Genomic DNA, 13,414 nt, shown 5'->3' with positions numbered 1-13,414 from the left:
ACACATTCGGGTATTACACATAAAAGAGGTTTTGTTTTCAAACCCATGGTTGGTTCAAACCCACCCATCGGGTTAGATAAGCCATTTACTTAAAAATGGTCTATATTGGCTAAACTATTGGTTGAAAACCCCCAGAATTTTGGGCTGAAACAACCCAGCATAGGTTAATTTAAACCCAACAGTTGGGTTTGACCCAACCATGGGTTGAAAACAACCCAAAATTATTTCATGTGTAGACGATACTTGCTAATAAGTAATCATTGTCCTAGGGATTTACAGAAACTGGATCAACAGTATGACACTGTCAGTCATCCAACAAAGACACAGTATTTAATGCAGGACAGACAGTGTGATGACATAGTATGGCTTGACATCCAGACACCACTGTGCAACTAGACTAGCTCACAATGCCTTTTAGATATGTAGCCAGTGTCTGACAAAATGTGTTTGATTGTCTGTCTATCTCAATCTGTAGTTATGTTATCATTACTTATGGTATCATTCAAACTGGTCTTTTGTTCTAGTCATACAGATCAGCGGCAAACATGTAACAGGGACAGGAGAAAATGGAGAGATAAAAAGATTAATGATTTTTTCATTATCTGCTCTCTTTGATTCTCTCTCTTTATTTGTTTGTCATGAGCACATACACTTGAGCTGAGACTAGACCGTTCTTGTGTCACCAGCTACTCTGTTTGTGTGTGTGTCACACATTAGCCTCTTTTCACCTCTCCTCATCACCAGGCAACGCTTCTGCAGTCCCTGTTCAAAGAGGTATATACACATCAGACACACATTACCTGTTTGCTGTGCACTTTAACGCAATAAGAATAGGTAATTAAATCATTTCTATAGAGCGGATAGTGTGTGTGTTTGTATGCATTTCTATTTGACTTTTACTGCTCTTAATGGTAAAAAAATCTTACATTCTGTCTTTCTCACTCAAGCACATTGCTTTGACAGTTATATTAGTAAACTTGACACAGACCACTACCTCTGCCACTTCCATATGCCACAGTCTGCCGGAACAGATACACTGACATGACAAACACACACAGGCCCGAGCAGCCTGTAATAAAACCCTTTCAGCTCTGCTGCGAATGCTTTTGTTTTGGTTTAAAAGTGAGGGCTGAAATTATTAATGTTATGGTAATGGTTGCTGTTCATTTTCAATAAACCACAAATGGGAAGGACGTCCAATAGGCCACTGTAGCTCTCCTTCTTTATTAACAGTGTTCAGACTTAAAGTACCACGGCGAGAAAGAGAATTGCAGTACCTGTTACTCTGACAATGAAATGACTCACTCTATATTCAAGGCCACCCCCCTCCCAATCGAAAAATTTCTTATTTCTAGTCTTTTTCAAGGCCACATAGCCTTTGTGAGGGGTGTAATTGAGAAAACAACAGCAAGGCAGGCTATAGGTCAATATGTGGGTTATGAAAATGCATTTGCATTACCTGTAATTCAGTGGGTTCTAACCAGCAGTGTTGTTGTCGTCCCTGCATTTCACATTCATTGATCGTTTATGCATTGTTCATTACAAATGTTTAACATTGTCCTAGCGAAATATGTCACCAGATATAGCTGGTTCACAAAGAATGATGAAATTGCGATAATTATATTATGCTCAAATGTAAGTTAGAATGGGTTGAAAATTAAACACAAATTGCCTTTCTTTTCTAGCGTTTTAGTTAATGTACAGCTATCATGTACAGATAATAGCAGTATAATCTAATATTTTTGTTAATCAAAATTTAAATTTGCTTTATATTCTGACATTAGTAATATAATATATAATGACCACATTTTGTCACCATGTTATACCAAACCCCTATTAACTGAGACAACACTATATTGTCAGACTATTTTGGCTGTGGGCAGAGTACTTTATGTAATTCTTGCTCCCTGAAATTTGTTTTGGGTGAGGATGTTCACATGAAAAATGAATGTAAAAGACCTAGAATAGCAGTTCTCTGGGAAAACCCTACATTGTGGAATTTAATAATTGAAGTCTAAGGAAGTGTAATGATTCACTCATAATCGCTATCTCCACTGTGTGTCTGAATTAACGCTTGTGTTTCTCAATAAATGGAATAAATATAGATCGGTTTCTCTGAGAAATATACACATGCCCTGTTCACTGATCTCATGCTGTGTGTGTCTCATGTATTTAGAAGTAAATTTGGACAGACTTCAACTTATTAAACTTCTTATGAGTTTAACAGTATCAAAAGAGACATGACAATGTCACTTCATGACAACTGATAAGCTTTATAACCATCTCACTCTTGCACTAGCGTTTACTTTCGCGCTGAACAGAATAGCTGCGCACCAGTAGGGCTGCTACACGGACAGTGAGAGAGAGGATGGCGTCAAGGTCATTTCAGGGTAACGGGGTACATACTGTAGACAACATGCGCGCCCCCTAGGAAGCCATATTTTGCAATGTTATCGGACAGCGTCAACTGGTTCAAGCTTAAGTTTCCCAATAAATACATGCATTGTGTGCATCCTCCTGCGGCATTAGTTTAATGGCTAGTAAATTATATATTACGTGCTATTTCTGTCTCGCTCTATCAAGCAGTCGATTACAAAGCTACTGTGCGATCCCCTTTGCAAGGGCGCCCTTCTGCATTCCCTAAAAATGCCACTATACCGGCAACAAGACAAACAACACAACCAACGACGCGGATAATATACGAATCATGTGAACTGCAGTCTTCGGCAATGTGATCCGGGCACTATACTGCTGCTGCACGTGCCTTTAACACTGCTGCACACAACACACTGTAATAATGAACATCAACGTGCAGAGTACAAATCCAGGTAATAGCTATATCAGTCATATCTAGCTGTCATGCAAAAACAGGAAAGGATGTAAATGCAGACCGAAAGTGCAGCGTCAAAAGATATTTTGTGGCCAAAGGGGCGAGAGGGAACACTCAGTACTATTGATCCTGTTCGCTTGCATTAATGGGACACCCGGTTATGCGTTTCTATACTATTTCAGTAAATTATTTTAAAGGCAATTTCATATGAATTGATATTTCTGTCACGCAATATAAGTTATACAACAGCACGGATTGTTGCCCAGATCAAATGTCTTTGAGTTACTGGAAGGGAAAATAAAGGCTTAGGCTCAGCAAGCAGATAAATACGCATCATTTTAGCTACCTGATAGCTCAGCATGCTCTCCTGGTCGCTGTTTTCGGCAGGCATGGTTAATTTAGCCTCTGAGATTCAGTCTTAAAGCAGAGGTGCGGCGATGGAGCAAAGCAGCCTCAAGAGAACCGACAGTGACGCTGATTAGATTATTAGTTCCTAGAGTATAACTTTAAATTACTTGATACATAAAAGGTAACGCGGAAGACATTAAGTACACGTAGTGCCGTGTCAAACTAACGCTAGGACATAATACGCACAATCAACCTGTCTGTACTTTAACGCTGTTGTTAGGTGCGCGCGCTCTCCAGGACTTGCAAAGAGGTACAGAAGGCGCAGCATCATATGTCGACCAGCCAATCAGAGAGCTCGAACTGGGACTGTTGCTGAAGCTGTAACTCGATTGATGCGGTTCGGCGCCTACAGGAAAGCTCCAGAAATATTTGTAAGAGGTTCTACAGGTAATGTAACATTAGTGTGAATAGGCTATCATTTCTGTGAAGTCTGCATAGATTTTAGCCACATGGAGTAATGGACTAGTAAACAATTTTGATTGATTGATCATTTTAGAATGCGCTGATTATTGATTAGAGAGCAATGTGTAAAAATGCTAAGCATACATTCAAGAAAAAAATGTTTTAATTTAAAGTGATTGACTTCTGAAAAGTTAATTACCAATTCTTAATACATCTTTCACGCTGGTCTTATTAATTTTCTCTTCAACCTAGTTTAAAGGGCATACATTGCCATCTAGTGGTATACGGCAAAATTGTGTGAAAGACGATCTACATTGTCTTGTACATTGTGACCTTTGAATGTATTTTTATCTCAAATGTATTTGACAAATATTTGACTGGACTTAAATTTAAATAAAGATCCGCACATGTTAACGGAATAGGCTTTAACATACTGAATGACTTGTGCTCTGCGTTTTAGCAAAGCTAATGCATCATGCGGAGATGACATGACGCTTTAACAAACAACTTAAAGCCACTGATTATGATTAGATTTTAACGGGCAAAAAGTATCCTCGGTTAACACTCGGTCAGGCCTATTATTGTGCAGCATGGGAAATCACTGTCAGAATAATGAGCTCAACCTCCCTGGCACTATATTTAGCACTAATGTCCAATTAATAACCATAAAGGTTTTTTTCCTAATACAGCTAAGATCGTAATAAAAGTTGCTATTTAAGTATGGAATACAAAAACTACTTTTGTTTAGCAATTAAAAATACTTCTTCCGTCTCCAGCTGTAGCGTTGCGAGTTCTGTCAGGCTTACCGAAAGGCGTCATCCGTTTCTAGGAGACTGTTGTTGGGGTGATGTAAACACCAAGCTGGAGCTAGTTTGAAGTGCGCAGGTGCTGATTGAGTTCATCAGCAGCTCTGCGGTCTGTGCACCGGCGACCTAATCGATTTCGACAGATTTCTGCAGGTGCCATAACCAGAGGTGACCGTTTTAATCCAGGTGATGTTGCTCACTGAATTACTTCTGTTCATTTCTGTCGCAAGCGGATCTGTGGAGTTTATCCATGTTATTGTTTAATTAGGCTATACATTTTATAATGTCATGTAAATATGTTAACCATTAAAATAAGAATTTAATATAGTCTTGGTAATTTTAGACCCTGTAGGCTATAACTGTTCTTAGTTAGGAAGAAATGTACATAGACTGTTTTGTGAGCTGTCTCCAGGCGATGGCAAATTATAATGTTTAACTATGCATTGTGTGCGCGTCTCACTTTATCCGCCAACAGCTTTTACCTATCCCATTGTTAGTGTATGTGTGTGTGTGGGGGGGGGGGGGCGGTTGGAGGGTGACAGAGTGTAAAGAAGGAAAGGTAATTTCATTCATTCTTTTTACCTTTAGGTGAGAAATGATGTGAGATTTAAAATTCTGGAGCATGCAGCAACACATAACGGGTACCCCTATGTCTACCTCATTATTTAAATGTTGCAAATGTCCTCTGTTGTTTACCAATAAAAATAATAACATCATGTGCCTATGTGTGTTTCAGTGTCCTCCTTGGAGGGAAGAGTTCGCTGTAGTTATATAAATCTGCCTCTGATTAATGGTGATAGACTGAGGACAGCTAAAACTTTAGTGGACAAGGCAATAAAGGTCAGTTGTCTAAAACAAATGAATTGTAATGAATTCAACAGCACTGTTTAAAGAACTACATGGAAACTTGAGTCATTATTCTGCCATTGACACGATAACAATGAACATTCAATTGATTGCTGATATTCCTGCAGGAAAAGAAAGTGTTCTCAATTCAAGGCCCATACCCTGTTATCCGCACTGCCCTACGTGCGAGAGGATGGGTGGAACGTCGACAACCCCGGCTTTCTTTTCCACAGCTCCGTCGGCATAGGGAACTGGAGACTGAGGCTACAGATGAGGCTGACAGCAGTGATGGTGATGGTGAGAGTATCTGGAAGGACAGGACTGAGACCGTTTACATCACCACTTAATGTGACTAGACAGATAAAACATGCCTGTTTCTGTACCTGTGAAGTATAGTGTGCCGTACGTTTTATAGTGGGAGCAAGCAATGTAACTGTTTAGTTAATGACCCTCTGTAATTTTAAACTTGATATGATGATAACCTGACACCATCACCTTTTCTAACACGTCTGTGCTATCACTATTTCAGTCACTGACTGCTGTCAAACCACCTTATCTGTTTCTGTGTTTATACTTAGGAGAGGAAGGAGAGAGGAATGATGATGCAGATGACATGTATGACCTAATGGTAAACTGTGAAATTACATTTTGATGATGGTTGCTATAGCTACTGACTTATTGGATTCTTTTTTTTAAAACAATTTATTAACATCAGTTTATTATTTTAAATCTCTAGTCACGGCTGGTTCGCAATGAGACCACATATTTGTACTGGACAACAAAGAGGGATTCAATCGATTGTCGGTCTTTACGTAAAGATCAGATGACCAATCATTACGCAAAGGCGGGATCTTTTACCACCAAGGTTCATCATAAATCAACAAATAACAGTTTTCCAAAGTAAAATATATAGTTCTTCTGTTTGTTAATTGTTGTGTAATCTTTCTTTTCATCAGGTTGGCTTGTGTATGAGTTTAAGAAATCTGCAGTGGTTTGACACAGCTGACCCCGATACTTTTTTCCCACGCTGCTATAGACTGGGAGCAGAGGATGAGAAACATGCTTTTATTGGTCAGTACTTTTAGTTTAGAAGAACTGTCCTTGCCTTTATTAAACTTCTTGCTTGGTCATCTGGTTTCTTGTGATTTAACAGATGCTTATTTTTTCTAAAGTGATTTATATTACACCAATAGCATTGGAGCAATATAGGGTTAAGTGCTTTGCTCTCAGGGACAATTTTTATTTATGACCGCTGTACCTCTCCAGGTTATAGGTAACCCTAACCTTAGATAGATCCTGGAGGAATGAGAAACGTTTAAGTTTTACTCTTGATTTACAGAGGACTTTAGACAAACTGCATGTACAAGTCTGCTGCTATATGTTGTGGAGAGATATGGAGGCGATTTGGAGTGGGTGAGAACAGGAGAGATGGATGATGCTACATTTCCTGGTATGACACATTCTTATATGTACACACTTTTAGAATTCACACATATTCTAACTGGTTTTCCTCCTTTGTAGGTGTAAGCAAGCCACGTAAGAAGCACACCAATCAGAGGGTGGGAGTTTCGTTGATCGACAATGCATTGCATGTATGTCAGGAGTATTTGAACAGTTTAGAACACTGCGACATAGACGTCAATTTGCAAACTGTACCTACCCTCTCAGAGGAACAGTGGAAGGTGTTTCTTCAGAATTACTATTTAGTTATTCAGTGAGTATTTTTATGTTTATACTAAATATCTTGATTGCTAAAGTTAGCTCAGCTTTAAACAAATTAGGAAAAAGCACTATTGATTTGTTAATATTGTTAATGCAATAACTAATAATATCAAAACTTATTTAAACCATGCTATTTGTCTACACATTTAGTTTCTTCTGTAAGAGAAATTCCATGAAAAATATCAACCTTATTATAAAAAATGATAAAAAATCAAGTTTTTACCAAAGGGTTTCACCATGATGATAGATTAGATGTCCATATTTGGTTAAAATACCCATTTGAAGTCAAAAAGTTTTTAAAGTCCCCGTGAACCGGAAGTTGCGATCGTTTTTACCTCCCTATTTGGACGCATTTCCGAGTGAAATGGATTTTCTAATGAGAAAAATAGTGGGCGTGGCTTTCGTCTTTCTTTGCAATTTCATTGGATGCATAGAAAGAGCTGTTGCATTTTGAAATGGAACTGGCAGCAGACTGACAGTTGAAGAGGATGAGTTAACAGATGCACCGCCCAAGCCGTCAAACATACGTCATTTAACATGGATAGTCATTACAGGAAAAAAGTGCATTTTCAGATTTTAATTAAAGATTATGAGGGCACACAATTTTTAAAAAGAGAATGACCTACATTGATAAACTATTTACAATAAATGCTGCAACATTTCATGAAAAAATAGACATTGTAATTTTTTATTTCACTGGGACTTTAAAGCATTTTTTGGTAACATTTCAGTATAGGGGGCAATTCTCACTATTAACTAGTTGTTATTAGCATGCCTATTATTGGCATATTGGCTGTTTATTAGTACGTATAAAGCACATATTCTGCATGACCATACTCTACATCCCTAATCCTACCCAATCACTAAACCTAATAACTACCTTGCTAACTATTAATAAGCCACAAATGAAGAGTTAATTGGGGAAAAAGTCATAGTTAATGGTTTGTTAATAGCGAGAATTGCCCCCTATACTGAAGTGTGACCCATTTTTTTTGTGTATACCTATGTTTTTAAAGCCAAGTTTTCCATAGTCAGGTAAGTGAATTGTCATATCCATATTGGTCCATATTCCTCATAAATGGGCACTTGAAAATAAAAATATAATAACTATGTACCCCTCATACAAGTCATTGAAGGGTTTGGGTGATGAGTGTTTGGCTTAAACCCTGCAAGTCATACCAAAGGTGTTGAGCTCGGTTCAGGTCTGGGTTTTATGCAGACCAGTCAGGTTCTTCCTCACTGACTGACTGAATCAATCATTTCTTTTTGATACTTTCCTTATACACCGGGGCATTGTCATGGAATAGAAAAGAGCCCTGCCCAAACTGTTGCTATAAAATTAGTAGCACACAGTTGTCTAGAATATTATTATAAACCCTGGGCCAAACCAAACCTAAAGCATTCAAACAAACCAATCAGTAGACTACAGTTAACACCCATCGCACAGACAGTGACAGCTGACTGACCCCTGAATGTACAAACATATTAGCCAATACGGTGGGATCCCATCTAGGAATGTTAAATAGTTAATAAATTAGGGGGTTTAACTCAGAACAGAATTCCTTTGTTAATCTTAAGCCTCCAGCAAATTGCCTCTAAATCCTAGTGCCCTAATAAAGATTGAGTAGAATAGATACAATAGTTCCCAAACACCAGAATAAGAGGCTCCTCCTTACAATAGGAGAAATGGCCCATTTAAGGTTGCTCAGAAGCCCCTTTTTTGTGGCGACCATTCATCCTTGTTGTCGCACACTTTTAAGGATTTCACAGCATTTGGATTTCTATCTGGTTCTCAAGAGAGCACCTGGAGATTCTGTTTGGTGCTCACATTGCACATAGTGTGACAAATTATATTTAACTATTAAAAATAAAAGCAAAAAAGTAGTTACTTTTTAATGAACAATAAACAAAATAATAAAGTGGGATAATACTATATTTACATTACTTTTAAAGTACATTTAAAATACAATGATAATGTTTTTCTTCTTGTTTTTCTTTTTACATTAGTAAATATTAATTTTCAACACCAATTTTGAAACCTAAAACGACAACCTTTTTGGCAGGTTGCTGGGAAGTGCACTTGCGAACGCACATGGAGACTTGCGGTGCGGAGCTAGGATCGAGTATAGCATAGAGAAACACAAGCTGCGTGCAAGTGTCAAGTTTAAACAGCTTGTCCTTTTAGAAAGTTTAAGAGAAGCGGTGTTTTGGTAGACGTGCAGCGCAGCGCAGTTCCAGACATTCACAGAGGCTGCGCGTGCCGCGTGCTTCTCTAGTAACGAAAGCAGAACCAACAAAGGCGGAGCTACCAATACTCCGTTTTTCATAATTTACACCCAGGTACCGTTTTTCACCGAGAACAAACGAGATATCAGTAGATTTGGCAGCATTCAGTACAAACGGAAATCGTATCCAGTATTACATTTAGTCGGTCTAAAACAGTGATTGTGCATCAAAAGGTTTCAACCATGTCAGTACGCAAATGAGCGTTCTAAACTTATTTACAGAGCGCATTTTTAATTTTGGTCGCGCATGCGCACCTGCGCACCACTTATGTGCATCCCTGATTATAAATGAAAACTGAATTTCATAATTGCATTACATGTCTTTATTTTAGTGAAGGAGTGAAGATAGAGGTGAGTGAAGCATACGTGGAGCATTGTAAATGTATGCTGGTACACATGCGTCGAGTTTGCCCTCAGTTGGAGACTGATGGACTCTGCAACATCTGGATCATTAAACCTGGGGCCAAGTCACGGGGCCGAGGTATATTCTAAAGTGCACTGTTGTATATGTCTCAAGTCTGTAATATCTGGATAAAGCTATTCATTAATAATCCCAATCAATCATCTACAAAACTATTTCACTTACTCTGAAATATTTTCTGTGCATGTGGTACTTGTAGGTATAATGTGCATGAAGAAGCTGGATGAGATATTGAGTTTAGTAGATGGAGACCTCGCCCTTATAAAGGACAGTAAGTGGGTGGTGCAGAAGTACTTGGAACGGCCTCTGCTTGTGCATGGCACTAAGTTTGATATAAGGCAGTGGTTCCTGGTCACAGACTGGAACCCTCTCACAGTGTGGTTCTACCGCGAATGCTACCTCCGTTTTTCTACCCAACCCTACTCCACTCATACATTAGACAGGTAAGAAATCAAACAAACATTAAGAAGAATTTCTTTGGCATCAGTTGCCTTGGAATGCTAAGATCTTTTCTATTTTTCTATACCCTCAGCTCTGTCCATCTCTGTAACAACTCCATCCAGAAGCATTTTCAGCCAAGCCCAGATCGTGACCCTTCTCTGCCTGAAGAGTGCATGTGGTCCTGTTCTCAGTTCCGCTCCTGGTTGGCTGTTTCAGGTCGTGGTTATCTGTGGGAAGGGGTGGTGGTACCAGGCATGCAGAAGGCCGTGATCCAAACACTGTTGACTGCACAGGACAGCGTGGAACCTCGAAAAGCCAGTTTTGAGCTCTATGGAGCAGACTTCATGCTAGGACGTGATCTACGACCTTGGTTGTTGGAGATCAATGCCAGCCCTACTATGGCTCCCTCCACAAAGGTCACGGCTCGACTCTGCCCTGCCGTACAGGAAGACACGTTGCGCATTGTGCTGGACCGACGCTGTGACCGCAACACTCACACTGGTGGCTTCCAGCTTATATACAAACAGGTACTATACACACATTGTATAGCATATATTGCAGGTATATAAACCTTTAGCAGACAATGTGTTTACTGTAACAAAGAGAGAATTTCTGCTTTAAGTAAAAATAAAAATTACTTATGCTCATATTGTCAGTACTGTAACCTGTTAATAATACATGTGCTATGTACTTAATATCTAATTTCTGCAGGCAGCCGTAGAGATTCCTCAATATGTGGGAGTGAATCTTCTAGTAGAGGGAACTCCAATCAGACGTCCCCGTGCCACTGTTTACAAACCTCTCATCCAGTCTCAACCTGAACCACTGTCAAAATCCACCAGTCACTACCGGTCTTCTATGACAGCCAGTCAATGCTCTTCTGGCAAAGAGAATCAATCAGAAGATCCGAAGAAGGCTTGGCCTATCCTCTCTTCCCGCAAAGCCACATTGCAGCATTCATTGACCTATCGCCCTAAACTGAGAAAACGCCCCCACAGACTGGTCTTACCCTCCTCTTGCTGTGTTTTTCCCAACCCTGCAGAACTTCATCCTCAAAAGCTGTCACACACTCATGTGCAGCCCGATCAACAGAGAACACGCAGCAATCTTCCTTCCCTTTTGTGTCCAAACACCTCACTGGATATAATCAGCCTTCGACCTGAACAAGAAAACACCCCCAGTCGCTACAAACATGACACACATCCTGTGAGTACATCTTATCCAGTCTTGCGTATGCAGCAATACCTTTCACGAAACCATAAGCGGGGCATGGGAACTTTTCAAGAGAAAGAAGGACCAAAGTCTTCCTGAGGACCTTTTGAAGAACATTGAACTGCGGAATGGATTTTGATATTTTGTTAATGTTAAGCAAAACTAAAATGCACTTATAAAAGCGTTACCAATGAGACAATTTTTTTTTAACTACAATGCAAGGATCAAAGGATGTGTAGAATTTTGTGAGTGACTAGTGTTGAATTATGCAAAAAGCTGTGAAGCTACTTTACTGTGTTCTACAGATGGGGATTCTTATTTAGATGCTGCAGTGTAGATATTGTTATTAATAACATCACCAAGAGTTCTTCAGTTGTGGGTTGATGAAGCACTCTCCATGCATCTTTTTACTCATGAAGTGCACATTATTTTATATTTTTTTAAAAGCTGTTTTAAAACCAAATACACAACCTTGCTATATGGGTTTAACTCAGTGTGGTAATTCTGTATAATACTGATATGGAACTCATTTAAGTGGTGCTACTGTATGATGGATCATTTTCATGGGAACTCGTGTTTATTGACCAGTGGTATGATACATAATGGTGCTAAGTTTTGTATGCTCAAAAAGCAATCAGAATGTTTAATGTTAATAATGATAATGTTACTTAATGAAGACACCAGAAACGTAAGGGAATGAGATTTGTAGTTATATGTAAATTAGCCATTTTATACAGGCTGTGAAAGTTAATACCTTTAATTGTATCTAATCCCACCAGCAGAGGGAGGTAGCAGAGTTGTATCTTTCTTTTAATCTTTCTTAATCATGGGTATGTATGGGTGGTGTAATTTCTCTGCCCTTTACACTTTAATGAATGTAGCACTTCATACAAAAGATGTAAGGGTGGATATTTTGAATAGGCATCACTTATATCATAAAATGAAAACTATTATTAATATGACAGACTATTTATAGGCTAAGAACCATATTGCATAGATAAATGATTTAATGTTGATTTAAAGTTAAACTGGATACATTAAATTAATTACCATCTGGGAGAGAAGCAACTGGTTCCCGAGGCCATTATATTCATACACTCAGGACTCGATTTGAGGGTGGATGCCGACACCGGCAAGGTATTGTCCTGGCTTTTGTGGAAACTAGTATTAGCACCTATTTTATTATTGCTCCTGTTTGACTTTTCATTGTATTGCTCCCTGAACTCTCTGTAATTTGCTTTGGATAAAAGCGTATGCTAAATGACTAAATGTAAATGAATGCGAGGGGATGACTTCCCCATTGTTGAAGAAAATAACATATGCATCCCTTCTGTAAAACCAACCATCCCCCCTTTACCATCCCATTTATAATTATTATAACATACATTTTATAATAAAAATAGTCTGTAATTAAACAAATATTTGAGCACCCCATCCCCCTTGATTTGTTTTTTACAATTCAACCACTTCATACACTGTATTCTGTTGTTTGGTATACAGTATATGCAATGCATCTAAATAAGACCAGGGTTAACACATGAATAATTAAATATAATTTGATAATTGAACCTAATGCATTTATGATAGATTTACCACAATATATACTTTTGATGCAGCATGCTATACTGTAATACAATAAATACTTCTGTCAGATGGTGTCAGCAAACCTGTGCTTATATAACAGCAGTATTTTTGCATAATTTGTTAACTGATTAGCCACTGTAATATAGGCCTACAGTATGCATAATTTTTAATAAAGTCGCACTGCTTTATCCGATTTGTTTTTACTCCACACTAACAAACACTAAGACATTTTGCAAGCAATGAGCGTTAGAATTTGATTGTGATTTAGAGACATCATGCCAAACTATTCTGCAATCTGTGAAATGTACAAACACAAGCAGATTGAGACATGCATATTATGACAGTTAACTGTTAGAATAGATATGTTTGAATCTGATAAATGTGATTGTGAATGCCTATTTATTAATGTCTGCAGAAGTTGTAAGCTTTAGATTTATACATGCATCCAACATGATTG

General features: G+C 38.5%; 2 protein-coding genes across 3 annotated transcripts in view; one reads left to right on the top strand and one right to left on the bottom strand.

The window, feature by feature from the left end:
- slc4a8 (solute carrier family 4 member 8) overlaps nucleotides 1-3,470 on the bottom strand; it is a 37,842-nt gene extending 34,372 nt beyond the window's left edge. The window contains exon 1 of one of the 2 annotated variants that reach the window (XM_057327814.1): nucleotides 3,177-3,470. In XM_057327814.1, the coding sequence (XP_057183797.1) occupies nucleotides 3,177-3,221 (45 nt within the window). In that variant the 5' untranslated portion in view covers nucleotides 3,222-3,470. The remainder of the gene's footprint in view (nucleotides 1-3,176) is intronic. The other variant, XM_057327813.1, reaches the window with a different exon arrangement.
- A 48-nt stretch (nucleotides 3,471-3,518) lies between these two features.
- Nucleotides 3,519-13,131, top strand: ttll3 (tubulin tyrosine ligase-like family, member 3). Its single transcript, XM_057327815.1, has 14 exons — nucleotides 3,519-3,625; nucleotides 4,417-4,632; nucleotides 5,035-5,087; nucleotides 5,183-5,286; nucleotides 5,421-5,589; nucleotides 5,871-5,920; nucleotides 6,029-6,157; nucleotides 6,249-6,363; nucleotides 6,632-6,742; nucleotides 6,814-7,006; nucleotides 9,632-9,780; nucleotides 9,920-10,163; nucleotides 10,253-10,688; nucleotides 10,873-13,131. The coding sequence occupies exons 3-14, from the start codon at nucleotides 5,069-5,071 to the stop codon at nucleotides 11,470-11,472; spliced, it is 2,319 nt and encodes a 772-aa protein (XP_057183798.1). The 5' UTR covers nucleotides 3,519-3,625; nucleotides 4,417-4,632; nucleotides 5,035-5,068; the 3' UTR covers nucleotides 11,473-13,131.
- Nucleotides 13,132-13,414: the final 283 nt, after the last annotated feature.

The sequence above is a fragment of the Triplophysa rosa genome, unplaced genomic scaffold (genome assembly GCF_024868665.1).
Source record: "Triplophysa rosa unplaced genomic scaffold, Trosa_1v2 scaffold29_ERROPOS3643519, whole genome shotgun sequence".
Taxonomy (NCBI): Eukaryota; Metazoa; Chordata; class Actinopteri; order Cypriniformes; family Nemacheilidae; genus Triplophysa; species Triplophysa rosa.
Note: the sequence above shows the minus strand (reverse complement) of the source record. Positions and strands in the feature narration are given on the sequence as shown.

Bases quoted from the DNA above. Each gene is read 5' to 3' on its own strand.
- ttll3 (XM_057327815.1), top strand. The intron at 6,364-6,631 runs GTCAGTACTTTT...CTTGATTTACAG, and splicing joins TGAGAAACATGCTTTTATTG to AGGACTTTAGACAAACTGCA. The intron at 10,689-10,872 runs GTACTATACACA...TAATTTCTGCAG, and splicing joins TCCAGCTTATATACAAACAG to GCAGCCGTAGAGATTCCTCA.